The 27,564-nt window shown below is 41.2% G+C and overlaps 2 protein-coding genes across 4 annotated transcripts in view; one reads left to right on the plus strand and one right to left on the minus strand.

Moving 5' to 3' along the window:
* Positions 1-212: 212 nt before the first annotated feature.
* Positions 213-16,567, minus strand: PGPEP1L (pyroglutamyl-peptidase I like). The gene is made up of 9 exons (XM_027644544.1): positions 16,168-16,567; positions 15,636-15,803; positions 12,190-12,348; positions 11,506-11,872; positions 8,849-8,901; positions 2,539-2,655; positions 1,824-2,050; positions 815-898; positions 213-225 (listed from the first exon to the last, which is right to left on the minus strand). Exons 4-9 carry the CDS (start codon positions 11,537-11,539, stop codon positions 213-215), a joined length of 528 nt encoding a protein of 175 aa, XP_027500345.1. The 5' UTR covers positions 11,540-11,872; positions 12,190-12,348; positions 15,636-15,803; positions 16,168-16,567.
* FAM169B (family with sequence similarity 169 member B) overlaps positions 15,814-27,564 on the plus strand; it is a 100,114-nt gene continuing 88,363 nt past the window's right edge. For 2 of the 3 annotated variants that reach the window (XM_027644387.1, XM_027644386.1), the window contains exon 1: positions 15,814-15,990. In XM_027644387.1, the coding sequence (XP_027500188.1) occupies positions 15,900-15,990 (91 nt within the window). In that variant the 5' untranslated portion in view covers positions 15,814-15,899. Of the gene's footprint in view, positions 15,991-16,623; positions 16,675-27,564 lie in introns of those variants that run through there. The other variant, XM_027644388.1, reaches the window with a different exon arrangement.

The following is a 27,564-nucleotide window of genomic DNA, read 5'->3' on the forward strand; positions in this document are numbered from 1 at the left end:
TTTTGATGTGTCAGTCCCTGAATAGCCATGACCTGTCCTGCTGAAAACTTGTTTTTGGGCTGTGCTCTGTGGAAGGACTGTGGTGTTTTTCTTTGGGACAGGCACTGAGAATTTGGGGTTAGTGGTGGTTTCAGGCTGAAACTGAAATTACCAAGAGCATTCCAGATCCTGCTGGACTCCAGTTTTCTCTGTACTTGGAAGTCCCCCTGGGTTCACAGCCCGTTGCTGATGGGGAAAGCAGCATTTACAGCAGGTCAGGGAGGGGGAATTGTAGAACTTCACATACCAGGACCCCTGTTTCTCCCATACCCACATGTTCTGTGTGGGCACTTCAGCTGGACTGGGATGGGCTTGGGGGATCTCTGTTCCATCCATCCAGTGCTGAGTCCTTACAGCTCTGAGAGCCCACCTCGGTTCAGCAAGTCTTTATTAATGTCTTTATAACCAACAGAACTAGGATTAGGCATCTAAAATGTTTGAAATCCAGTTTCACACTTTCTGAAATCTGAAGCAACCTTATTTTTAGCAAGACAAACTGCCGGTTACTTGGTTTTTCCCCTCGAGCTTTTTTCTCAGAGATGTAAACAGTTGTTTGGGTTTTGCAAGGAAATTTCACTGAAAATAACATGGGCTATAAAATCCTTTTGTGTGAAGGTTTTAAATAATCTTTAGATTTGCTTCATTTAAGAAGTAGGGAATTGCTTTCTAAGAAATCATCTTTTTTTTTTTTCCTATATGATCCACCCCACACTGTTCTAACATTGCTAAGATAATGGTCTGTAATGCTTTTCCTAGAAAGTCTGCTGTTACTGACTTGGATAATGGAGGCACATGGATGAAAGCTGCTCTTCCATTGCCATAATACAGAGAAGTGTAGTAGGTGTAATCACAGATGTACCTGCAATATTAAAAACAAAACAAAACCAGAAACCTGAATTAAGGCTCAGTAAACTTTGATTAAATTTAAATATTCTAAGTAGCCAAACCAGATCTGGTTTATGAAATTATTAAGAACATATTTGCTTAGTGAATAAAGGAAATGCTGAAATAAACCAAGTTTGAGAAACAAATGTTCCTTATCTGATGGTTGGGTTTCTCAGACACCCACCCACAAAGAACTTTAAATAAAAAAATCACAAGACAGGCATTCTTGTGGGGTGGGAAAGGTAACACACCCTGCTGGAAACTACAACCACGTAACACAGTTTTATGTGTAAGGCACAGAATCTCTCAGTCTGGAGGGGTTTTGTCTTTATCACCCCACCTTTTAACTTGCAGGTGCAAATCCTGAATTTAAGGGCCAAGATTAACTGATTTTTATTTAAAAATAAACCTACTTTTTTTCTTTTCTATGAAGACTAGCACAGTAGAAAATTGCTCCAGTACTACTGGAACACATAATAAGATCACAGACCTGGTTCTAAAGGTACCTGTAATTGTTGTTCTCCAGTGTATGTATTTACATTTTCTGTCCCTCCCAGCTGAGAAGAAATAGATTAAAATCTGCTGCCAGTCTGTATTGCTTTCAGTCTCTCTTAATAGCTGAGGTTTACCGGGGTTGTTCATCACAGGGTGTGCTATGTTGGAACTTGTTTCTTTTGGAATTTACAAATCCATGGAAAAATATCTACTGGCTGTAGCATTTCATGAAAGCTGCTTTACATAAAATTTAAATTCATGGCAGTTTTCGTACTTGTGCCCCTCTGAAGACTTTGCTTCAAAGTGATTTTGTTTGGAGGGAAAGTCAAGGCAAAGACTCTCCAAGGTGGAGCTGACTGAGTTGCTCCTGCCGTTCCCCCGAGCCCCCGACACGCGGTGTTTACCTCCCCGCATCTCTGGAGAAGATGATATCAATCCCTTCCACTGAAACGTTTTTCCAGAGAGTCTTCATATTAATTGTAGATTCAATCTTTTCTGGGCCATCTAGCACGCAGCAGGCACCTTCTGGGTGAAAACCACAAGCATCCCTGTCTTGGTAGCCTTTGTTCTTCCCACACTGCTCCAGGATGATGACTGTGGTGGATGAAGCCAGCCCAACGTGAACAGTAAGCTGGGGGGGGTTTTCCCACCAGAGTGAGCAACAGGAAATTAAAAATGAGACCTGTTTTTTACAAACATGTAATGCCAAAGTGCCGAGCGTTATGTGAATCACTAGCTTCAAGGTGGGGAGTCTTGCTCATGTCTAAAGAAGACTTTGATAAGAGATTATAAATGAGAACCAAATTATGCTGCAGTTTTTGTTGTGTCTATTCAGCTCAGCACTGCAGAGCTGCTGTACCTTTTTTGCAGTTTATGGTAGATTTTTTTTTCCTTTCCTTTGTTCAGCATCACTTACGCTTTTTAAATGGCATGGGGTCAAAAGAGAATGCTAATTAGTGTGTGCTCTAAATTTGGGGTTGAAACCTTGATCACAGTTTCAATAGTCACTTTCCAGATTTGTTTGATGTTTTGCAATACTCTCTTGGAGATTTTTTTCAAGATCTTCTCATCATATTCATAAATGAAGGGAGGAAATTGTGTAACTTTCTCATTACTCACCAGTGGCTGAAGAGTTGTCCATATCTTAATGACTTGCTCCTTTGCTTTTTGGTAAACCACTGGCAGCTGCATGACCTGGAGATTGATGTTTTCACCAAGGCCTCTCTTGGACAGCTCCTGTGTTTACAAAAAAAGCCACCATGGACTTGAAAAAGCATTGGATTTCTGACTGTGGTAAAGAAACTGGGCTGATTCAGCTGAGAAAACACCTGAAGGAGCAATGCTTAACCCCATGGTTCCTCAACACTGGTCTGCAATGAGGTTGGTTTTGTAGTAGTTCCCTCTTTTTCAGCTGGAAGAGACTAAAATGTGCTGAACAGTTCCCTAATGTCACGTCCATGTGGAGCTATTGTGTTTTCCAAAGGGATGCCTAGTCTCCAGTGGGTGGGAGTGGTCCCTGAGGAACCATGAGATAGTGTCTCTCAGAAAAAGTCCACACTTGAAAGCATCTAAATGGGCTTTGCTACAGGTAAGAGCTGCTCCTCTGAAAGATCTGCACTGTCAAGAGACAAAACCAAGGAGAGTTCACATGACTTTTTCACTCTAGTGATCTGTTGGCTAGACCAGGTTCAGGTAAGCTGTGCTGGAGGTGACTGTCAACATGAGGAAGGTCATTTAGAATGAGTTTAATTTATGTTTTGATCCAGAATATGTTTCTCTAGTAAAAGGAAGTGTCACTGGGATGTTACTTCTGTGTCATTTATGTACAGTTGAATTTCCACATGAGACCTTTTCCCAAGGGAAACAAAAATTATGCCCAGAATTGAGGTGAATGAAATAAAGGTACACTTCAAAGCAGCAGGTTGGCCAGGTGGTTAGAAGATGGTCTGGAGAAGAAATGTCATATGGACATGAAATGATTTTGTCAGTGGAACAGGACTAACAAACAAGGCATGAACTTCTAAGTAGAAGGTAGGTGGCTGCAATGGCAGGATGCAGAAGGAATGCATCTGAAGTGGAAAGCTTTGTCTCAGAAAAGTAAAATGGTGGCTGAAAATCCCTGTTCCATTTGAGTAGACCTCTACCAAAGGATGGTGCAGATGAAGTGTCCAAGGGGGGCACAGCAGCAGAGGTGTCTGATTAGCCCAAGAAACCTGTAGCTGTATTAAATGTCATTGTCTTCTCAAGTTTTCATTTCTCACTCAGGATACCCCTGTGGATGAGGCCCACAATTCTGGGAAATTTGCCCTTCAACACTCACTTCCTATATAAAGTGTTCCAATTTTCTTGTCAGCGGAAGCATTGATTAGCTGTGCTCAATAAACTATTTGACACAAGCAAGGAAACAATGCCTGCAGGGAAGTAAACACATTTGGAGAACAGTGCCAGCCTTTTTTCCTCTGGGCACTGACAGTCTTTGAGAGACCATTGCATCATCTCACTGAAGAATGCTGTACTGTGCCCGAGCCTCTGAAAAAGAAAACCCCAGCTGGTTCACAATTAGCATTTCCTTTTCTAAAGCATCTTTAATTTTTACATTTAATGAGATTCTTTCTTTTTAACTGTAAGGCCTAGAGAACTCAACTGCCCCTAACTTTGGTTCAGAACGTGGAGACCCAAAGCGAGCTGTAAGGTTGTTCTCCTCTCGTGCTCTCTGTTGACAGATTTTCTTTTGTCAACATTTGTCATGGCAGAAACACGCAGAAATACTTATGTGCAGGACTGAAGAAAACCCTGAAGCTGCCCAATAGCAAAGGGCTGAGAATTTGTGTCAAAGGAGATGGTTTGCTATGTCCTAAGCAATTTCAGCACGTTGTCAATAACATGCATTACTGTGTTGTGTAAGAATCCCAACCATGGGCTTATACCCCCTTAGACCAGATGTTGTGCAAACATGGAATAAAATAAACGAAGGTTGTTCCTTGTCTGAGCCTTAACCAGAACCATTTTTGCATGTAAGGTGAGAGACTGAGGATGGTTAGAGGAGGATAACTGCACCTCACAGAGGTGAGTGAATTCAGTAAACAAGTGCCTGTCCGGTGTAGTTGAAACAGCAAAGGAAACTTCGAAGGAGGAGAAAAGTTTTGGAGGACTGTTTTGTGGGAAAAGTGGTTCAAAAGAAAACATGAAGATTATTGGGAAGTTCTTCTAGGAGGGAAATGAAGTCCAGCATTACCAGCTGCTGATCTGGAGCTGTTGGTGAGTTGTGGTCACAGCCCAGTGTTCGGCCCGTGTTGTCACACAGCCCTCCTCAAAGAGGAGGGATTTGTAAGCTCTGTGCTCAGAGGTGGTGGCTGTGCCCCACGGAGTGTTGGAAGCATCTTGAACTTTCAAAAAAGTCCCGAAAATTTCTGTGAGTTTGCCTAAGTTCTCACTGATTTGGGCTGCTGGGAAGGGGGTCACGTGTGTTGATTTTGTGAATCGCTTGTGTTGGTGCAGAAAGGGAACCAGAAGTTTTCAATTGATCCTGTCACACTGCAAGTGCATTGCAAACAAAGGCGTTTTGTTTGGTTGGTTAGTGGGTTTTTGTTTAGGTATCTGCTTTGGGGTTTTGGGTGTTTTTTTGTTTTGTTTTGTTTTTTTCCTAATTGTGCAGATACCTTTTTAAAGCTTTAGGGATGCAAGAAAATTCCAGAACAGAAATGAAGGCACTAGATAGCAATGTCTTCTTAGTTTCACAGATGATGAAACTGAAGCAGAGAGGGAGAGAGACAGAGAGATTGAATGACAAATTTCCAAAGACCACATGGTCAGTGGCAGGATGAAAAACTGCACTGGGAGATCTGATCCTCATCTCCCGATGGCAGACATAGTTCCCAGAAGCAGTTGGAAATGTGACCTGTTCTTTGCACTAACAGTTTAATTACTGTGAATGTTGTCACTCAACTTACATTTGTGCCCTATTAACTGGGGAGTTTGACCTTGGTGGGTGGACTGCTTTGATAGGTTATTTTGCTGCCAAGTTGCAGACAGGACTTTCTGGAGGAGACACAAAAACAGGATCGGATCAAGGGTTATTAGGTGGGACCATCAGTCTGGAATATGGAATCAATAATTCGGGGGATCTGGGATCCTGAGGGTCCCACGTGGTGCTGCAGAACTAACACATGGTGGTAACTCAGTGTGACCTGTCAGCAAAAGCAGAGCAAATACCTGGTGTTGTTTTCCTTTAGCAACAATGTCCTGCACTTCCAGAGTTAAAAGTGCTGCTGGTGGAGCTCTCGTGCATATTTTAGGAGGGGACTTCAGGTGAATGGAGTTATGAGAACCATGAAAAACTTAGTGAGGTAGGTTTCTAAATAGAAGTTGTCCTTCTAGTGCTACACAACCATGTTGGGCCATGTGACAGTGTCTATAAGAGCTTGGAAGCTTTTCTCCATGACCCTGAATCGACAGGTTTGCCTCTACTTTCAGAACCATTTGACTCTCCCTTTCCCTGAACACTCAGGGGGTACTTGCTGAGGAATGAGAACTCCATGGATGATGAATGCCATGCTGATGAATGCCTTGCGTGAGTCTTGTGCTGTGATGAAAACTTGGGTCCATGCAAAAACATTCTTGGAAAATTGTATCTTCATATTATAAAACTGGCAATGCAGGACAAATACTCTTTCTAAACTAGCAGAAATAGAGCTTTATCAACGTTTATCATTTGATTCCTGAGTACTTCAGAAAAGGGAAATTGGCTTATTCACCAAAAAGGTGGTAGTAGTAAACAGTTAATTTTAAGAGCAACAGTATTTCTCTGAGTGCCAATGAGGGCATAGAAGGGATGCAACTGTTGGAATGGGCTGTGTGCTCACTGGATCAGTCTCTGATCCTCCCCACAGCAAGAAGGGAGGTTCAGGAAAACGGGTGGTCCCATCGGCAGGATCTTAGGGGGGAGCTGTAACAGGGATTTTAAGGAAGCAGCTGTGTGTAAGAGCCAGTATTGCTCACAGAAGGGAAGCCATTGCTCTTTGGCAAAGAATCCATTTCAAAAGCATGGAGGGTGAGGTTATGCTTTGGAATTAGGACACTGGAACTGTTAAATGTATTTTTACAGGATTTCAGATGCTTTTGGTATGAGGACCCTTCTGGGATGTGAACTTTGGAGATTGCATGCATTAGCATTTCAATATCACCAAGGCTGCCGTGGTATCCAGGCTTTCCATAAGGTATCCAAGCTTTTGATAAGCACCCACTTCATACTGGGCTAATAATTAGGATAGTTCTGGATAATGCTACAAAGGCATTAAACATAAGCCTGAGCAGTCACGTTTGTAGCTCTGGTCTGGCTGCTCAGCACGTTCCTGAGGAGGAATCCGAGTGCACACTTGTTGGTTCACAGCAAAGGGACTCAGCAGGAGGGTTTTATGTCACTCCAGTGATCCATGCAGGCACCCCAAGCCAAGACAGGATTACTTCCAGATGTAAATCCTAAATTTTGCTATCTCTAATATATGTGCACAAGCTTCCTGAAGACCATAGAGCTATTCCTGTGAATAAGGCCAATGGAACAATACCATGAGATTGCTATTTAGCGTGGAGAAGCCTATCATAATTCAAAGTACTTCCAGATTTGCAGCAAATTTCTCTGAATTGCCTGAATTTACCACCTTTGCCAAGGCACAGGAAACCAAAGCAGCATCCCCAGTCTGAATACAAATTAATTCCACACCGGGGGTGTCACCTCAGAGAGAAATGGATTTGTTCTCCTCCATACCCAAGGACTGACAGCTGTTTGGTTATGGAATGCTGTAGCCCCTGTTATGTAAGTCCCTGTTGTAGCCAGCTCATGGCATTGGTACAGGAAACTCATCCCATTGGTGCCTTCTCGCTTTGGGCTGTTTTGCTCGCAGATAAAGAACGTGCTTTATTTTCAGCCAGAAGAGGATGATCTTCCACCCAAAATTAGAACTAACAGGAATCAGGAGATAATGAGCAAGAATACTGTCAACTGACAAATATTTGTGGTTTAGGGCCCATGTCAGGTTGGAGTTTAGATAATTTATGGGCCTCCTGTAATGACTGGGGTGTGGAAAGGTATCACAGAAGTATTTTTGTTTCCTGTTAGCCTACAGGGATAACATCCCTCATGATTTGGAGGGGGCAATAGATTTATTCTACCAAACACCAAGATGCACTCACCCAACAAAGCTGAAATAGAAAATATGTATGTGTTGGTGGAGTTGCTATAGCTTTGGTCTGTGGAAAAATGTACCAGCTCCTTGTTTTTCAGTCATCTTGGCTGGAGTGCATTTCATTTTCAAATCAGATCTTCAGTAGCTGTCACTGAAATTTGTACTGTGGTTATAGTCCTGTAGGGCCATTGCCTTTCTGTCACTACTAATACTTTCCTATAGCTGCCTTTTTCCTTTCAGTGTCCATAAGAATTTAAAAATGTATGGACTTATTTCAGTCTTCATAAAAGAACACATTCCCCTCAGTTTGTTTTACACGTCTTGCTTTCCATTTTTTACCAGTTTTATCTGTTATTTCTTGGACCAAAGCTCTAATTCAATTTTACTATTTTGATTGTTCCCCAAGTAGTTTCAGATTTCATTGTGTGACTTTCTTTCTACCTTGGGATTGCTAAAAACTTGTATGAAAGACTCTCTCAAAATAACTCTGTTCCTAAGTACCTTATGAGAGTAACTGAACTCAAGGAAAGTTTTTAGCTGTGATAGGGAGAATGAATCAGCTGATGCTGAAGGCCACGTATCCAAACCATGTCTTTTTATCCCCCAGATAAATTTGCTCTAATACACAGATTAAGGAAATAAGCAGGAATTTTTAAGGCTCCACCTTAGACTTGTTCCTGCTAGTCAAGGTGTATAGAGGAGGAAAAAAATCTGAATTACCTTGTTTTCAATTTAACTGTAGACTTCACTGTCATTTGAAAGTGGAAGCCAAAGCTGAAATGTGAAAACATACTTAGAATTGGCACAGATTTTTGTGTTCCTGAAGCAGGCAGTCAGAACTCATAAGCTGCACTTGTATGAGAAGGAAATCACCTCACACAGACATGATAAAATGATCCATGGTGTGAGATGATCTATTTACTGCAGACAGAGAGAACTCGTGCAATATGCATTAGTTGCAGAGAAGGCACCCTGGGTGAAAAATACCTTTTTTAAGAATCAAGAATAATATTTTGAAAGTGCTTAAATAGCACAAAAAAATATCATGCAAATAAAATAATGTTTCATTTTTTCATTATCCCCTTTCTTCCATGTTGGGAGTCTGCTCCATGAGGCACAATTCTGTTTAATGAGTCATGAGAAATAACTTTTTTGAAGGGAATGGAAAGCCTAAAAGCAGTTTGTGCTGGGATCTCTACAAAATAAAATGTCTCCCTCCTTTTTTTCCCCTTTTTTATTATGCTTACCTTCACTGCCTCCCAGCTGGAATTAACCAAGTATTGTCTGAAGGGACCAAAACCTCCAAATGAAAAGAAAGAAAGGTGTTTTTAATCTCTGCTTGCTCTGCAACTGCAGATTAGGGGCTGACTTGCCTGCACACACATATTTGTTCTTTATCTTCATATTTTTGGTTATGGAGGTTGAGTTTTTCAGGTAGGATTTAGCCTTTATAACACTTAAGGGAATAGTATTTTCATTCTGTGTATTCACTGATAAAAGAATGAATCCTGCAATCTTCATTCATGTCAAGGCTTTCTTGTGAGAGAGCCTTAAATAAAGCTGGTAAATGTACTGGAACTGATAGGACAGATCAAGTAAATGATGATTTTGGGCAAGGATCATCATCCCCAGAAATACCACTACTAAAGGTTCTGGTGTTAAATACTCCCAGGTCAGAGTTAATGTATCATTCTTATTGTTAGAGCTCATAATGATGAAGATATGCATATTTAATGAAAATGTTTGAAAAAGTAAAATTTTATTTAATTCGTAATTTTGTTTTAATCCCAGGTAATGAAAACTTGAAAGTTTTCTGTCTCTTTCTTCACTTTTTACCCAAAGATAAAGAAAGGCAAAAAGGGAAAAGCACACTTTAATCCAAAGTATTACATTCAATTTTATCCATCTTTTTTGTGAAAGTCTTTTTATTTTTTTCAATACAAGGGAAATAAAAACTCATTTTGAGCAGATGGCATTTTTGTCATTAAAAAGTTTGATGGAAAACTCCCACTATCTTTATTAATCTCAATTAATATTCTCAATCCAGAGCGCTGCCAAGTCTTAGATACTGGGTGGCAGGAACAGGAATTTGTGAAATGGTTTTTATGCTATAACTCTTAAATATTTAAAAATCCTTAAATGGACAAATAAATACTTGACAGCATATGATTGCTATTTTGCACAGTGAAAGCTACTTGCATTGGAGACAATTAAGCCTAAATACAGGCTTGTGACAGCTTAATTAGTGCTAGACTTTAAGCATTTCTTAATTTGTTAATGCTTATTTCATAACTGCTCCATCTTTTCTCTTTAGTATTTTGAAAAGCTTGACGGTGGTAATATTTCTGACAAGGTTTTCTCCAGGTTTGAGTTTCTGCCATGGGGAGGGAAGAAGGGAAATGGTGCTCATTTCACATTATCATGGGAACATAAAACCCCAGTGGTCCCACTCTGCTTTGGGAGCAAAATTAGGGTGACACCTGCTCCATTTTGGAGCTGTAGTTGTTGTACATGCTTCTGTACCTGTGTGTGCAGAACTACAGAATTATAATAGAGTTATTAATCAGCTCCCAATGAAACACGTGTGTGTCAGTGGTGGCTGTAAGAAACTTGTGCTTAGGACAAAATTATTCCATGAAAAATGACTAAATGCAGGAGTTTTACTGAAATACCTGCAGCAATGTGGAGAACTAACTGGCTGAATGTTATTGAGCACCATATAATAAACTGGGCTCCCTGCCAGCAGGTTTATATTCTGAGCAGGTGAAAATGTGACAGAGACATGCTGTGATAATCTCTGCAGTAGCTTAAAGATGCACTTGTGTCTTTAACGGGGCACACCAGTCTCCAACTTCTTGAACAAGTAGATTTCTGCACATAAATGGTGATGTAAGGGGAGGAAAAATCTAAGAGGGTGCTAAGAAGTGTTCCTAACAAGGGTATGTGCCATAAATATCATAGGAGAGAACCAGACTGTCAGCCTTTTAAGAGGTTAGCTAATACCTCCTGCCCTCTCCTGCACTCCATCCAGCTCAGCTGCAGTTATGTCTGGAGCAAGCCAGACTAGTTCTGCCCATCTTGCAGCTATTTAAAAAAAAAAGTGTTTAATTGAAAACAGCAAGATGCAAATCTCTTTGATGTAGCTTCAACCTCATTCCTATGTCCTCAGATGACCTGCAGTGGAAAATTATCCAGCAACTCACATGTCAAGATATGTGTAATGATTGCCTTTAGATGAGCCACTGGCAACAAGAGGAACAGCGAGGAGCAGCATTCCTTAAGAGCTTTAACCTTTTAAAGCTCAGGACTCTCTAGCTGGGGGTTCTGCCACTGTGAAGCCTCAGTAGCTGCAGTCAGCAAGAGAAACTCCAAATTTGGTCCCTTGTGCTGCATGTTCAGGCATGTTCCTTTGGTATATTTAAATTTAATGGTCTAGTTTAGCAATGATGAGGCAGCATCTCCTGTTTAAAACTCCCTTACCTTGCCATGAAACTGAGCCCCTGAGACTTGCCATGTGTTGCTCTAATTCTGGACACTGACTATGTGACATTGTGATGCAACCTGGTTTTCTTGCTTCAGAGCTCCTTTTGGGTAAGCTTTATCTAATCCTAGCCTGCACTGCCTTGAGCTATGTGGTTTGGATCAGAGAGAATGTCAACAAAGATTAAAACATGGAGAGAATGAACAACAAACCAAACTGGATGGCAGTAAAGAGGGCAGACTGCAGTCTGTTTCCTCTGACATGCATCTGATTTTTCTTAGGAAGGCACAGCAAGTTATTTTCCATTTAGAAATGTTAGTATGACCATTTGCTACTGTTTTTCCCTCCAGGAAACTGTTTATGACAAAGACCAAGCATGCGTGCACACCATCTCCAGCTCAAAGAACAAAATAAAAACCTCACCAGTTACCACCACAGTGCTGGAATTTGAATCCATGAAATCTCTGCTCCAGAAGGTGAAATCCTGTTGTCTTTCGGTTCCAAACAGTGTTATAATTCAGGTATCTGTGGCAAACTTCATTTAAGGCACCTTTTTTCTTCCAACTGTGATGCATGTGGATTCACATGACAGGGATGATTCGTGACTCATGTAGCTTTTAAAGCAAAAATTATTACGTCTCTATTAAAGATAGAAGTCTGACTGCCCAGCTGTCTGACTGGGACTGCCCCAAACTTCTATTCCTTTTTCCAGGCATGTAATAGGATTTAGAAAGGACAGGAAAGGCTTAGAGAAACTTCTTGAAAAATATCCAGCAACATTTTTCACCACCTGTTTATGTGCAAGTAAACAGAAAATCAATTGAATCAGTTTTATTGTATCTCTGTGGGTCATCAGCTGTAACTCACTTTAATTATGAGGAGCGACTTTACTACAAAAACTTATCTTGTCTATTTTTCCTGTTCTTAGACTTTCTCTTACTGACTTAAACTCAGGGCTAACTTTGCTGTTCCTCTTCATAGCAGTTATCTAATTTACTACTCTTGATTCTTGTCTCAGGCTTGTTATAAAGGAGACAAAGCAATGTACACTTTCCAAACCAAACACCAATAGGAAAATGTGTGTATTTGCTAAACCAAAACACTTACTCAGTAATATCCTTTAACAGGCAACATGTTAAAAAATCTCACTCCAACTTGCAAGGTCAGAGGAACTCTAGAAGCTGGGTTGTATCTTGCTGAAACTGGTGAGTTTAAGAGTTGGTCTGTCTTCGTTAAACTGGAGCCTGAGAACCAATGGGGGGGGGCCTGAAATCAAAACATATGCACATTGTCACTGCCCAAAACAAAAGCATATGCAAGTTCTCTTGGGAATTATAACTATGTGGGCAGAGGGTTTCATGGGTCTTGTTTTGAGTAGGAAGTGTGTGTGTGTATGTGTGTGTGTGTGTGAGAGAGAGAGAGAGAGAGAGAAAGAGAGAGGGAGGGAGGGGAGAAATATGCTAAGAATAGAAAGCCACTATATCATCTCAAGAGAGCTGGTAATTGTGAGACCTTAGGGAAAAAATAATCTCTGAAGAAATCTCTGGGGTTGGATGGGGCTGAATGAGGTTTGGAGCCATGACCTGTGTCTGTCATTTAAATCCTCCTGTGCTGAGACACAAAGAGATTTGTGGATTCTCTTTATTTCAGAGATTCTCTGATTCCATCATCCATTCCTTCCCTTGGTCAGTACAACTTGCAAAACTAACTTCTGCTGGCTGCTGGGGCTGAAGGAGTAGCTAATGCAGGAAACAGAGCTCTCTGCAGCTCTAAATAAGACAAAATCTGCCACTGGCAGCAGTGAATTACATCTAAAATCCCACAGTCCTTCATACTCCTATGTCAATCAAGATTCTTATCAATTAATTTTTCTCCCTGATCAGTCAGTAAAACTCTCCCTATGACATCGAACAGGGTAATGAGTCTTCTTATAGTTATTTCTGATTTCTGCTATTTTTAAAAAAAATCTAAGTACAGGTGGTCTAGTGAATTTCTAAGGAATACAGCAAGATTTAAGGTCTATAGTTGCTTAATTAATTTCCACAATGAGAAACTGTGGTTTCTTTGGGACATTATAGCTGCTTTATATACACATACAATCATACACATATATATGTAAATATATATGAAAGGTATTGCTTGAATGCTGTAAAATATTAGGTATTTCATTAGATATTCTTCCAGAGGGTAGATGTAAGTCTATTAGTTCCATGCACTCTGAAACAACTGATACAATCTGTTTGGAATGTAGTACTAGTGTTCAAAGTTTTTACAGCTGGCAAAAGGGAGTAGAAAAAATACAAAGCAACAAAGATTATATCACCAAGCCTTTATGAAGAAGCTGACAGAAATATTTTTTGGGAAAGTATTGTCTTCAATAGTTAAGTTAGTCCTTTTCCATAAGCAGAGCTTTGCTGCTTTGGTAGGAAAGGTTCCAAGACATTTCCAGTGTTGGTATATACTTGTGCAAATGTGGGAGGCATGCCAGTGGTATAAGTACTTTGATGGAATTACTGAATTTGACAGAGCACACCAAAGTTAATTTTTGCACTGATTTAATCAATTGCTCATGTTCCCAAGCTTTGTGTGTATGTGCTTTGTGTACTTGGAGCGCCACATAGTTAAAAAAAGAATTAAAAAATTCAGGTTAGGCCTTGGTTCTACTCAGAATTTTATTCAGAAATTAAACCTTTTCTTTCCTCTAACATTTCTTCAGCTGAAGTCGAAGCTACTCTCGAAATTTCTGTTCAAGTATGATTGTAGCTTTAAAATTAGCACTCCCATGTGTGTATGTGCCCATAACAATGGATTTGAGGGTCACTGGATATGTGAGGTCTGTGCAAATTAATCTCCCCATCCATAATTAAGAATCCAAGCCCTTGATATTTGAAGGCAAGTCAGATGCAGCTGACTCAGCTAAACACTGGTTGTTGTTGTTCTTGCTAAGCACAGATGTGATTGGCATGGCCCTCATCCTGAGGTAAAGAAGAAATGGAACCAACTCAACTATGAAAGTCTTGGTTATCACCTTGAATATTTTTCTGTACACTTGTCTGATACATTTAAAACTTATTTGAACTGCTGAGTAAGAGAAAAATATTTTTTTCTGCAAATGAATTCTGACCACACTGCAGAACTGCCAGCACACTGCTCCAGCAGCTTTTTAGTGGATGGCAACAAGAACAGAATATGGCCCTTCATTTAGAAACGGCTCTTTAAATTTTATCCCTTTTATTATTACTTACATGTAGGTTTTTTATTTCTTGTTATTGGCAGGCGCTGACCAGTGATTTAAACTGTTAAGTGGAAGTGTTTAATATATTCCAGTTTTTATCTCAGCTGTTCAACACTTAATGAGAGGAGGAAGAAATCAAGCTGTTACGCTATTTAACACTAAACTATAATGGGACTTGAAATAGAAATTTCAGCATCTAACACTCTATATTTCTTTTCCATTCTAATAAAAATAAATGATCCTCAGGAAAGACTGAAGCAGGTCTTCAGGTAGATGGAATGCAATGTCACAAAAAGAAAGGAGACAAACATTTTAGTGTAAAGCTCACTGTTCCCTGTGGACAGGGGCCTCTTCTGTAACAAAATCTGTAGAAATAGTAAATGGAAAGATATATTTGCAATTTCACTTACTTTCCCCTCCCCCCGAATTATAGAATGCTCTGGGTTGGAAGGAACCTTAAAGATCCCCTAGTATCAAGTCTCCTGCCATGGGCAAGGACACCTTCCACTATATCCCAGGTTGTTCCAAGCCCTGTCCAACCTGGTCCTGAACACTTCCAGGGATGGAGCATCCACAGCTTCTCTGGGCAATCTGTGCCAGTGTGGTTTTTGATAGAAGGTTTTATATATTTTATGTCACTGCCTTGTTTATATTAGTTCTTGTGGATTTGAATCCACTGGTCTATACCCAGTGTTTAGCAATAATGGAAGAAATATCCACTGTATATAAGTTAAATGTAGCCAAGCTGTTGTGTGGCTGTTGCAATTTCAGTTCTGGTCTTCCTGCAGTATTAGCAAGATCTAATGGCTGTGTATGAACACGTTTTTTAACTTTATTTTTGTTTATAATAGGGAGAAAGTACTTCATCAGGAGAACATGCAACTCACGACCAACAGGTTGCTTTTGTTCAGGTGTCATTTACCAGCACAAAGAGACTGTGCAAGCAGGATACACACAATTGAAGTAACTATTTATCAGCTAATATGCAAAATAGGATAGCTAGCACTAAGAGATTACTAGGCTGAACAGTAATATGCTCACCACTCCTGATAAGAAAACTGATGAGTTTTAGCTGGCCAGGAAGTTTCCCGTACGCTGGGGAAAGCTGGTCTCTGACATTTATTGGTATGAGCTCATCCTCAGCAATACTGAGTTATCATCATGTTTTCTGCCTTTTTTTTCTTTTTCTTTCTGTATCTTTTCACTTGAATCTTTTACTAGCTAACTATTGTTATCCCATGAACAGCAATTCTGTGACTTCAGCTTAATTTCATGGCCTTAACTCCTGTACTTTCTGATTTTCCTCAGTAAAACTCACACAGGGTCACACAGCAATGTTGCACCAAACTAGACCTTGGACCATGGTATGGCCAAACCTCTGGGCTGTGTGTGGAAGGCACAAAGGATCAACAGAATGTGCTGAAATCCTCCGAGGCTCTGTAAGGTGTGGTGATGTGACATCTGGATGGGCTGAGATCGCTTCACCCTGCTCAGGAAAGAAAATAAAAATTTACTTCACTATGTGTTTTAAGCCATTTGAAAGGAGAACAATGTTAAGGACTTTTTGGTCACTGTGTTGACAATGAAGTACCTGGCTGATGTGCAGCACTCGAGATGCTGCTTTGGGACTTTTTCTGAAGGTCACAGCGTACCTTGGTGGTATAAGTGCAAAGGTGAGTTTGTTTCTTTGCAAACATATTGCTATTCCCGTGCACTTTTCACTTCTTTGATACCTGTATCTCTTATTTTAAAAATAATTAAATGCTTGCACAGTGCAGGTAGGAAGGCTTCCCTGAGTCACCACCTGAATTCTACTTTTGACAGCTGTGTGTTCATTTTAGCTCCCGTACCTCAGCTTAATGGTCTGTGGTAATGAACAGCAGACTACTTGCCTAGGTCTTCCAAACTCCTTTTTCAGATTGACAATGATCACTGCAGAACGCTATAAAAATGTAATTTTTACACATATTTCCCCTCGTAAACTTTCTATCTCTCTGCCTCCCCCCCCCCCAAGGTTAACAGAAACTGTCGCTAGCTCTATGCCTTGTCGTTCTGTGCCTTTTAAACAGATAACGTGGGATTTGTATCGGAGTTTTGTTAAGTTCAGACGCAGCGCTGGGCTGGCCCTCGCCCAGGGCCGTGCCTCGATGGGGGGGGCTCAGGGCATTCCCTCAGCCTGCCCCGAGCTCTCCGGCCTCCTCCGGGCTGTCCAGGAACGTCGCCAGGCTGTTCCTCGCCGCCGTCCTTCTGTCCCACAGCCGCCACCCCACCGCCCACCCCCGTCCCGCCCTCAGGGCTGCCCCGCGCCCGCCCTCAGGAAGTGATGGCGGCCGAGGGAGGAGGAAGAGCCGCCGCGGGTAAGAGGGAGGGAGCAGCTCGGCTCGGGCCCCGCCGCCGGGATGGCCACGGGCGGCTGCAACGCCACAGAACACTCCGGTCTTTCCAGGGAATCTCTGCCCGCGGCCGTGCCCGGCCGAGCCCCCCGCCTCCATGGCCGCGCCCGCTGCGCCTGAGGGAGGTGGGACAGCCCGACCCCCTGCGCGCAGGGGCAGCCGCTACATAGGGTTCCCCCCTCCCTCCCTCCTCCCCCTTTTCCCAAGCGTACGGGTAACTTTGCCAGGTTTTCGGCTAGTCCTGAAGCAGAGAGGACTGGCCCGATGATTCCCATCCGCTGTGGTTCGGAGGGTGATGCTGCCAGAGGCTCATCCCCGAACTCCTGTGTGCAGAGCGTGTTCGGGGGTCTCGGCGCAGGTGGATGAGTTTAAGGCTTTAATAACTCACTGCTTGAGAACTGCTAAAAAGCAGTGGGAATACGGCGTAAAAATAGCAGTTTTTTAAAGCCAAATATCAGGCACTGTCGGCAGTTGTTTACTCAAACTGAGCAAACCCACAGTTTAACAAAAGGAGCGTGGTTTGACAGGGACAAAAGGAGCAGTAAACACATTGCTTCTTGACCATGCGAACATAATTAGTAGAGATGAGATATAAAAAGCATTGTATACTACAGAGTAGTGTACACAGTATACTATAAAATATTATATACATATATACTGTATACAAAGTATGTAATACGCTTTCTTTAAAAAGTGTTCAGTAAAACCTTTTTTTTTGCTGTCGGTGAGCTGACAGCAGAACAAGAAGTACATGAAACTGATATATTTTTTGAAAAAAGCCACTCTCCACTCATCTGCTCGTAACTAGGAGAAGTTAATTTGCTGATGTTTCTGGCAGTGGGCAAAGAGCTGCTCAGTCCCTCAGTACCTGCTGGGCTTGCACTGCTTTGAGATGAACAGATGTTACATCAGTTCCTGAATGGCCCTGCTCCCAGTGCCTGGTAAGGGACCTGATTTAAGCACAGGTGGATCTTCTGCACGTGCTCCACCGTGGATTTCCAAAGGAGTCTGGCGTGTGCAGTGTTCTGGGTTTATATTTGACTAGGAGGACTTCCAAGAATCTCTGTTCACGCACTTGTTTGGATAAGGGCCCATTGCATCACCTCAGTTAGCTTTCGCACTGCTTTCCCTCCTGCTCTGTTTTTATACTCCTCTTTCTTAATTTGTCACGCTAGCAGGTAAATGGAGAGAAAGTGAATTTATCTTCTGAAACACATTTTAAGTTGCTGCCATTTGTCTAAAGCACCTACTTCATCCCCTTCAGTAAAATAATGATGTTGTTCATTAGTTCCTCTTGCTGCTCATGGCTAAATGTGCCTCAGTCAGATTGCTCTATTTTTTCCCTGCTATCAACCACTTATGGAAGTCAAACATTTGTAATAATGCTATTTTTTTTCCTTTGGAAGGCTTTCAATTCTACTGATGTTTTTAAATAAAATAGATGAATGGGATTTGGTTTTTCATGTCCAAGCAAACATTGTATTGTTGGGCACTTCAGTCTGCGTTTTTCCCTGACTTTTTCATTACTCTCAAATTGAATGTTTAGAATAGTTGTTCTTCCATCCCCTTCCTCTTCTGGGACAGCTGATGTTGTTTCTAGGTATTGTCTGAGTTTTGGCATAGTTATTTAGTTGGATATACCTATCTTTAATAATAAGCAAGTTGAGTGTACAGCAGGCTTTAAGAGCATGTTGGAGTCAACCATTAGGTCTTGTACAAATGAACAACAGTTCATGTTGTGCTATAATTGAGATGCTACAGCTCAGTCTTGAGGGCTGTGTCTGTAACTGTTTTTCACAGGGAAAGGTTGTTTACACTTCCAGGTTTCTAAGCTCCCTTATAAGCCCTAGGCAGACCTTGCTGTTGAGAAGCAGGGCAGCTGTTGACCTAGAACTTGAGGTTCTTGTTTTAGATTGAGCCTTCTCACAAATTCTTTTTGATTCAGAACGTTTCAGAAGTCAGATTTATATGTGTTTAACTATCCAACAGAAAGGCCAGGAAGGACATTCAGTGAGTAATCACGTATATACACCTCTGGAGCCTGAGAAATAGTTACAGGATGGGAAACCTGTACATCTAGTTTAGCAATTGCATTAATGAAGTCTTAAATTTCCATCTGTCTCTCGAGGAGGATGGAAATCTCCCTGCCCTCCACGAAATCCATGTTAATCAGTTTATAGGCAGGAGGTCAACAGCCTGAAAGATGGAACCACAAAATTCAGGTATTGTATAGGCACTATCATCATAAATGTGGTCTCTGCATCTAGAAAAGCTTCTCAGAGCTGTAAGATGAGACTGATGAACAACCATAGTGGAACTCAGATCTCATGGATGAAGAGGCAGAATTTTATTCAGACTGAGGAGTGTGTGTATGTAAGGGCTGTCGTTGCCACAGGTAAAGCAAGTTACCAAAACCTTGCTTTCTTTAACACAAATATGTAGTTATGGTCTGGAAAGAAAAGAAATCAGGAAACAAAATCCTAAATACTTCCCCCAAAGAAAAAAATACAGTCCAGAACCCAGCAAACAAACCAGAGCCCTTTTCCATAATAGCACTTCAGTGAATACACTCCTTCCCTTGAGGGGAAAGTTTGGGAAAACAAACAGCACAAGAGAAAGTCTAGCCGGTTTCAATTTGCAAGTGGGAGGTGTGCAGGCATCCTGGTTGGGAGCATGTTATAAGAACCTACGTGAACAGGCTGGCATGTATTTGCCACATGGTGGAAAGGTTGCATACTGAGAGGCTTCCAAACCCTTTGCAGTTCGCTGTTCTGGAATGTTGTCTTTGCAAAAGGATTGGCAGACCCTCAGGTCCCACATATCTGAAGTTAAACTGGGTCCCCGCTCGCTGTTTACAGAGGGGTCTGTGGGTGCTTAAAAATGTTGTGTTTGTAACCTTTGAAACCCCTGCCTGGTGGCTGGTCTTTCTGGCATTGCTGACAGCAGGTGGCAAATGGCTCTGCCGGTGGAATTCTGGCTGGTGCTTCGTTCCTGTGAAGTTGCACAGTTTCAGAATCTCAGAAAGGGCCTCCATGTCTTTTCCTGCGTAGTGATTCCAAGCCAAAGGAAATAAAAACATTTTCTATTATTCAGATTCCCATGGTGTCATGTGACGTTTGGGTAACGATTGCCTTGCAGCAGTTTCAGATAAGTGCACGTTTGGTAGCAATTTAAGGCCTGTGTCCTTTAAGTAATGCTTATTAGTATGTAACAGATGCCGTTTAGAAACATTATGCCTTTTAATAGGCTCTGCTTTTAGCCTACATGTTCCCATTCCAGGCAGACTGTGGATCAGGCAGGCTTGGAGGTATGCTGTCGTTTATGCAAAGCCTAAGTCAATTTTCTGCTCTGAAGTCGAGCCATGTGTTTTTCCTTGTTTCTTCCATTCTGGTCATAGCTGCCTTGCTGTGTTTTTTCCCCCTAGTCATATCTTTGGCTTATTTTCAAGCCATTGCAATCAAAACCTTTTGCATTTTTAACCACCAGCAGTGGTTTCTTTTGTCCTTACAGAAGAGCCCGTGTAAACTGCATTTGAACACTTGCAGCCTCACTGTCAAGAGCACAGCGAGCACAGAGTTATCCCCCTGTTGCCAGCCTGTCCTTCCTGCTCTGCTTTTTCCTCCTCCCAAAAGGAGAAAAAGGGAAAAGCAGAGCCATGCTGATTTTGGAGCACCTTCAAAGACATGCAGAATAGCTGACACAATGGCACGGAGAGGCAAGTGAGATGTTTACACATTTACTCCACTACTTGCAGCTGTTTAATAAAGCAACTTCTGAGACAACCTTGTGATAGCTGGTGCAGGTGACATATTAATTTGCAGCCACATAATAAATTCAGCAAAGTTGGGATTACTGGGGGAAGGGATTTGTTTGTTTGTGTCTTTCTTTCCTTTTTCCCCCCCCTCAAAATAATTGCTTTATTTTGAGATTATTCTGGCTGGACAAATTGCTCGTTGCAAGTAATTTGGAGAAAGGCTGCTGGGCTTTCTTAGGCAGACTTGTGCTCTCTGCTGGTGGGAGCAGTAGGCCTGTCAGATGTAAAGTATTTGCAACTCAAATGATGTGGTATTTGAAGCTGGTATCTCTGAATATCTAGACAGTTGTCTCATATTTTCATCACAACTTTGTTTTATTTGGGAGTGTTGTCCTTTCTGGTAGCAGAGCTTTCAGGTACTCCTGGTGTGCCACACACTGCTGTAGTTTGTGTGGTGTCACCTTGGGTTTCTCACACCTGCTTTTAGTGACAGTAGTAATAGGAAAATGTGTTTTATGTGGTACTTAAATTCGAGCCCTGATGCCAGGTGGTGACAGTGGGTGTTTCAGTAATAATTTTAAATTATTAAAATGCAGCAGTTTTCTGAAACTGTCCTGTCAGTCTGTCTGGCTTCTCCCCATGGGGTGAAATCATCCTCGTGTAGACCATTTGCCAGACTCAGTTGTCATTTCCTGCCATTTCACTATTCCTTGTTTATGACTGTGGGAGTCATTGTCTTCTTCTTTTCACTTAAGTTACAGGATGGCTTTTGATCAGTGCATTCTCCTTTCCATCTTCCATCTTTGGAAAGGATTGAATTGCCACTATTTACATTTGAACTTGAGATTCATAAAAACTCTGCTGCTCTTTGCAGAATCTTTGCTGTCATTTTCCTTTCAAGTCAGCCTCTTTCCAATTGTTCTGGAAAACTTGTGTATTTTTTTGTATGTCTTATTTTGTTTAGGGGATAGACAAATAATTAAGTTGACAAACTTAGATTTTTTTTGCTTACCTGTGCTAGAAAAGACAAGTTTGGAACAGGTTGCCCAGAGAAGCTGTGGCTGCCCCATCCTGGGAAGTGTTCAAGACCGGGTTGGATGGGACTTGGAGCAACCTGGTCTAGTGGAAGGTGTCCTTGCCTATGGCAGGGGGTTGGAATGAGATGGTCTTTAAGGTCCTTTCCAACCCAAACCATCCTGTGATTCCAAAAATCCACATCTCTACCTTCAGTAATCAAAGTTAGACTTTTCCAGGAACATTTCTGCCCATTTCTTGGTTGTATAAAAACCAGTGTTTATTAAGAACTCAATGCTGATGTTCACAAATTCAGAGGTATTAGCAGAAATCCCAGTGAATCAATGGAATTTCCTTGAGAAAAACCTGATGTGAACATGAACCTTAAAGCCTTAATTAATTACAATTCTGAATGTCCCTTTTCTCCAGCACTGTATTTTTTTTCTGAATTATTCTGTAAGCCTCTTCTTTCTTTTTTACATCTGAGCTCTGTGAATAAGAAAGTTAAATATGAATTCCTGATATGTCATAGCCACAGCTGGTAGCACTTCCATGGTTTAACAGAATGCTGCAGTTTTTAGTTGTAAAGTCTGTTCCTGGGCCATAATTCCTCATCTTTTTTCAATTACATTAGGTTAGAACTTTGTGCTAAACATACCATCCCAGATGTGCATTCTGTGTGTAATAGGACAAGGCTAGCCTGTTTACACAGATGTATTTTAATTTATCTGTACTGTGAGTTGGATGTGGCTTTATTTTTGTAAGTAGTTACACTGCTAAAGATCCATCTGAGGAAAAATAGATAAGAGATGGAACCTGTTTTTGGGACTTTGATTATGGGAGTACTGCAGGTTAGAGTGGAGGAAATATCCCTTTAGTATGCACTTGCTTTTCCAGTCTTGAAAACATTTTAAATAGGTTCATCCAGGTGTTTGTCCAAAAGAGCTAAATAATTAAATCAATTATTTAATTCCCTTGCCTAATTTTTTTCCCATTTCATAAATCGTGGATTACTTGAAGTTTTGGAAAATAAATAGCACATTTTATAGACCCTGCTAACAGAATGTTCTGAGGGCCTTCAGAGCACATTGAAGTGAGTGGAAGTTGAAGGTGTTTGACATTTTTCAGAGCCTTTTCTCATCTACATCCTGCTAAAGATGTATATATGCTTAAAGCTTTTTTCTTCTCTTTTCTGGAATAAGTAGTAAAAATATATTAGTGGGAATGTGATGTCTAACAGGATGGCATCCTGCATTTGGGATGCCTGACATTTGAGGGACAAAATTTATAGTAGTACCAGGTATAGCTACATCTGAACTCATCTATTTGTTTGATTTCTTAATTGGGAATGGGATTAGGATTATTTTTTTCTCTTCTGCCTTCAATAATTGATTCCACAGCAGAAAATTATTTGCAGACAGAAACTCATATTTGGTGTTCTGAAGCCCTTCTTGCCATTTGAGTTGTGATAGGATAGGAAGTAATATATAAATGGCATTTTTGGATTGAAACAGAGAAACCTGGTAACACCAAGGCATCTTTTCCATCCTTTATATTCCAGGAGTGGTTTCTCTGTTAATAATGGGGAAAGGCAATGCAGTGGGGAAGAACTTTGCTTTCATTAATGATGGACAGCACGTGGTAAGAGCTGCCTTGCCTTGTTGGGCAGGTCCCACACCACGGCCTTGCCCACTGGCTCCATTTCCACCACACTTTGTTGTGATGCTGAGGTTTCACTTGCCCTGGAACTTGGGTTTTTGACATGTATTTGCTCAGTTAAATGCAGGATATGAGAGTCAGGTTGTGCGTGTGCTCCCGGGAACGTGCCAAAGACCTCTTCCTTCCTTTGGAAGGTTAAACAAATGTGGATGTCTAATGGGAACCACATGCACAGAGCTGTTCAAGCTCAGGGGAAGGAAAGGAGGGGAGCTGATGTGAAGCACTTCTGTTTAACACAGAGGGTAAGGGACAGCACTTCAGTTATGGGTGTGTGATTTGAAAGGGCAAAAACCCCCTTATCATTGGATCCTAGCCATTGTCCTGGTTGTGCTGCCATGGTGTGGCAGTGACAGTCCACAGGAGAACAGAGAACAATTTGTGTTACATCTTTGTCTTTTTATGTTGTGACTCCAAAGACACTGATAAGGAGGTCACACCTTTTTGAAGTGGTGGATGAGACACGCACTTAACTGATAAGAAACCAGTCAGAAGATGGAGTGATTTGGTAGGGGCCACCAAACCACACCTGTGTTAAGAATAAATCTAAAGAGTTCTGGGCTCACTTGCGTTGTTTAATTACCAGAACACTCCCTCCTAAATATTGACATGATATGCTGTCATTTTGTCATGGTGCACATGTTCGTCTCGTATTGCAGAGTGGGTTTTGATTTAAAAAGAAAAAAAGGGAAAATATTTCTTGGACAAAAAAACCTCACAATACTGTCAGAGACACTCAAAACCTGCTGAAGTTGTTTTTTGGGTTGGTTTTTTTTTTTTTTGTTATTGTGAAATATATTGGCATGAAAATAAAGCCAGCGAACAAAGCCAGTGCTGCTATTGTGAACATCAGACATGGCAAAAGTGACTAAAAAATAATGAAACTTGAAAGTTAGAAATGTTAAGTTTTTTTAATCTGTCTTGTTCCTGCACCACTAGAAATCTGAGGTGGTTTTCATATTTTGCATGTAAAATTGTGCACAGATTTGCACAAATGTACAAAGTCCAGATACAAATCCTGTGGTGACTGATGGCTCTTCTGTAAACATACAGTTCCTAATGGATGCATGTAGTATCCTCCTCTGTGTTTGTAGAACATGAAAAAGTAGTTGTAGGATAAATGATTAATTCACTTCAGACATAACACTTTTCATGCTTCATCTACGGTGAGGTTGATGTATTTTGCTTTACAATCTGGCTGCATCCTGAGTGCCCTCACAAATCTCTGTAATGGGCATTTCAACAAGTCCTCCTTTCCTGGGAGTACCAGCAATACCTCAGTGCATCTAATCAACCCAGTGGTGTGTCTGGGCTGGGAAAAACTGCATCCCCAACTTTGTTGGCTTAAGGAAACAGTCTTAATTAGCTACACATGAATGCAGGAATGGAATATTCTTAACAGTGGAAGCAAATATCCCTCATCCCTGGAAGTGTCCAAGGCCAGGTTGGATGGAGCTTTGAGTAACCTGGTCTAGTGGAAGGTGATTGGAACAAGATGATCTTTACAATCCCTTCCAATCCAAACCATTCCATGATTCCATGAAATATGTCTTGTTTAATAAATTTTGCATTGGCTTCATGGTCAAAAATAACAAGTGTACTGGCACTACCTACCAATTTGAAACTTGAATGACTATTTAAAGCATCTTTACGATGAGACAGAGTTGATTGTCCCAGGTTGTAACTGGTTTGTTAGATAATGGCAAAACAGTAAAAATAATACATTGGTATTAAAATGACTGGTCTAGTGAAAGAGAGCTTGAGGGATGTAATGGTTATTTGAATTGCTGTAGCATTATATTAATGAGGTAAGTCTGTGGTTATCTGTATTCTAGTTGAATTCTTTCTGTTATGGCACAGGGTTTAGTTGCAGGGGATATAGAAGGACCATCAAGAAGAATCTTCAGAATATCTGATTAGATGGAAGCATGTCCTTCACCTTCAGGTATTTCAGCAGTCTGCAGTTTCACTTGTTGAATTTCACGTACAACTGTGTGCACCATGTGTTTTCTGTTGTGTTGAGAATAAATTTTGCCCATGGAAAAATATTTCCTGCTTACTTTATCTTTATGGTAGAAAGAAATTCTTGCTGAATCTGTAATGATGGAAGTCTGTCTTTAATCTACAAAAATTATTTCTAGTTTAAAGTATTGTCTCCCATTTTGTGATTGCATTTGTTATTTATCTACCTGATGCAGACCATATGCATGTTAATTAGATATATATGGATTCCCACATATTGATCTTTTTGGGTCCTAAGTGATGTAAAATTTTTACTTTAACCTCTCAAGGAGGATATTTGTCCACTTAATGAAATCCCCATGAAATTCAGCTCTCTCTTCTGGAGGAGATCAGAGATGGAATAGCAATGGGTATAGAAAAAGCTGAGTTTAGGGATCAGGACTGAAACAGGGGCCTTGGTTTATGCCTTATTGTCAGAGTTGCATGATGTTTTAGGCTGAGTTACTTAGAGGTGCTGGAGGGTAGAATCTCCTAAAGATGACTGAGTGCTATGGGCAGTGCTGCTTGTTTTTATAGCTGGTTTAAGCTATTAAAAGCTTTTCACTTTAAAAATGAGATTCCCAGTCAAACTGATGACAGATCACTGCAGTCAGAGGAGATGTACTTGCACATCCTCGCTTGAGAACGTGGCCCAGGCTGCTCCATGGAAACAAAAGAGAGGAGAAGCAGATGCACTGCTTGTTTTTGCTTTAAAATCTATTCTGCATGCTTGTAATGGAAGCATGCTCCTTCGGGTTTCTCATTTACTCACCTCTAGGTAGGTTTTCCCGGTGGAATTGCACACCCTTCCACCTCCTCTGCCCTGGATGCCCTGGGAGAGACAAAGCCCAGTGTCTGTCTGTGAACCCTTCGCCCGATGGTGCCTTGACCTTGTTTACCAGCTTTGGCTGTTTAAGGTCTCAGCCTCTGCAGTGGCACTGTCAGGAATCCCTCTCATGCAGGAGGCCTCCCGTTCTAAATTTACCCTCCTTATGGTTTATGGTCCCTCCTCTGTGGCTGCAGAGAGAGGCCCCTTTTATGACTCGGCCCTCGCTCCTTCCCCTGCTCAGGGTAACCCTTTGTGAGCAGTGCCCGTAGTGCTGGCAGGGGCCTGGCACACTGCCTGCCACCATGTGCTCTTTTGTTGCTGCTGGGGAAGAGCAGATTCAAATAAAATCCTGTCCTTTCCTTGGAACTTTGTGATTTTGCTATCCCAAGATGCTGGTGGGGTCCTCAGACTGAAGCACTCATGGGAGAACAGCACTGCTTTTGTTTTAAAATGAAGTTAAATTATTTTGCATTTTCTTTAGGAACCTTTATAACATCCTGTTAGACAGCAGTTATCATTGATTTAGTCAAATGCTTAATAAGAATAATTATGTATAGACTTTGAGGGGTTTTTTGTGTTTCTGTATGCAAAAACAATGTGTAAAAGGGACATGCACACTAGTGCAAATATTATTTTGTCACTTTGTACTGGGAAACACATTAGTTAATTTCGAAAAAATTCAGACAAGTGATTTTTCTCCTGCCTGTGGCATCTGAACAGTATGAGTGGAATGTGCATCTGTGTGCAGGTTTGGGGGGATGTTCACCAAAGCCAGCCTTAGCTCCACTGACTTCTTGAGAACACTCCAGGGGACCTAAAGTGAGACTTCTGCTCCATATTGTTCCTAAAGGAACCTCACTTTCCCTCCTCCCCTTACACACAGAGGCTGAGACACTAATTTTCTTCAGGAAAATTTTTTTGATTTCCCCTTTATTGGAGTATGTGCCCCTGACTCACTTGGGCCTTTTCAGTGTGTTGCACAGGAAAGACAGCTGGAAATCTGTAAACATATTTTAGAGAAAAAGATTACTTCTGTGCAAAGCTGTATTGATGGTAAGTTCATCAGAAGTTTTAAGGCCTCAATATTTAATTTGTAACCTAATTTTTTCCTTCAGATGGTCACTGTTGCCTTAGAGTACAAGCATGTTCTTACCAGGAGGTTCATGTGACCCTGAAGGCACCAGTTGCTTTGTTCAGGGAGCAGAAAATGACTGTGCTGTGAAGCTGCATTGGCTGAGCCGTGGCAGGAGGGAGCCTTGTGAGCTGCACCTCATGAACAGTATTTATTAGCATGGCAAATATTTTTCTTTGTGCTAAACCTAAGTCTTGCATGCTGCTCTTTTGCAAAGAATTAATTTACTAGTAGATTTACATTTGTGAATTTTTAATAATAATCTTTATTTTCTCTCCTCACATGACTTCTTTGCTTGGTGGTGTTGCATAGTACACACTTTCTGCAGAAGAAAACCCTCCTAAGGACTGCCTGGGATTTTATAATGTGACCCAACCTTGCCAGTGTTGCAATGCTCTTTTCTCTCCC

This window comes from Corapipo altera, unplaced genomic scaffold (genome assembly GCF_003945725.1).
Source record: "Corapipo altera isolate COAL_440 unplaced genomic scaffold, ASM394572v1 50, whole genome shotgun sequence".
Taxonomy (NCBI): Eukaryota; Metazoa; Chordata; class Aves; order Passeriformes; family Pipridae; genus Corapipo; species Corapipo altera.

Bases quoted from the DNA above. Each gene is read 5' to 3' on its own strand.
- PGPEP1L (XM_027644544.1), bottom strand. From the start codon at position 11,539: ATGGATTCAAATTCCAGCACTGTGGTGGTAACTG. The intron at 8,902-11,505 runs GTGAGGTTTTTA...TTTCATTTGGAG, and splicing joins CAGCACTGTGGTGGTAACTG to GTTTTGGTCCCTTCAGACAA. The intron at 2,656-8,848 runs GTAAGCATAATA...TTGTAAACACAG, and splicing joins CCAGCTGGGAGGCAGTGAAG to GAGCTGTCCAAGAGAGGCCT.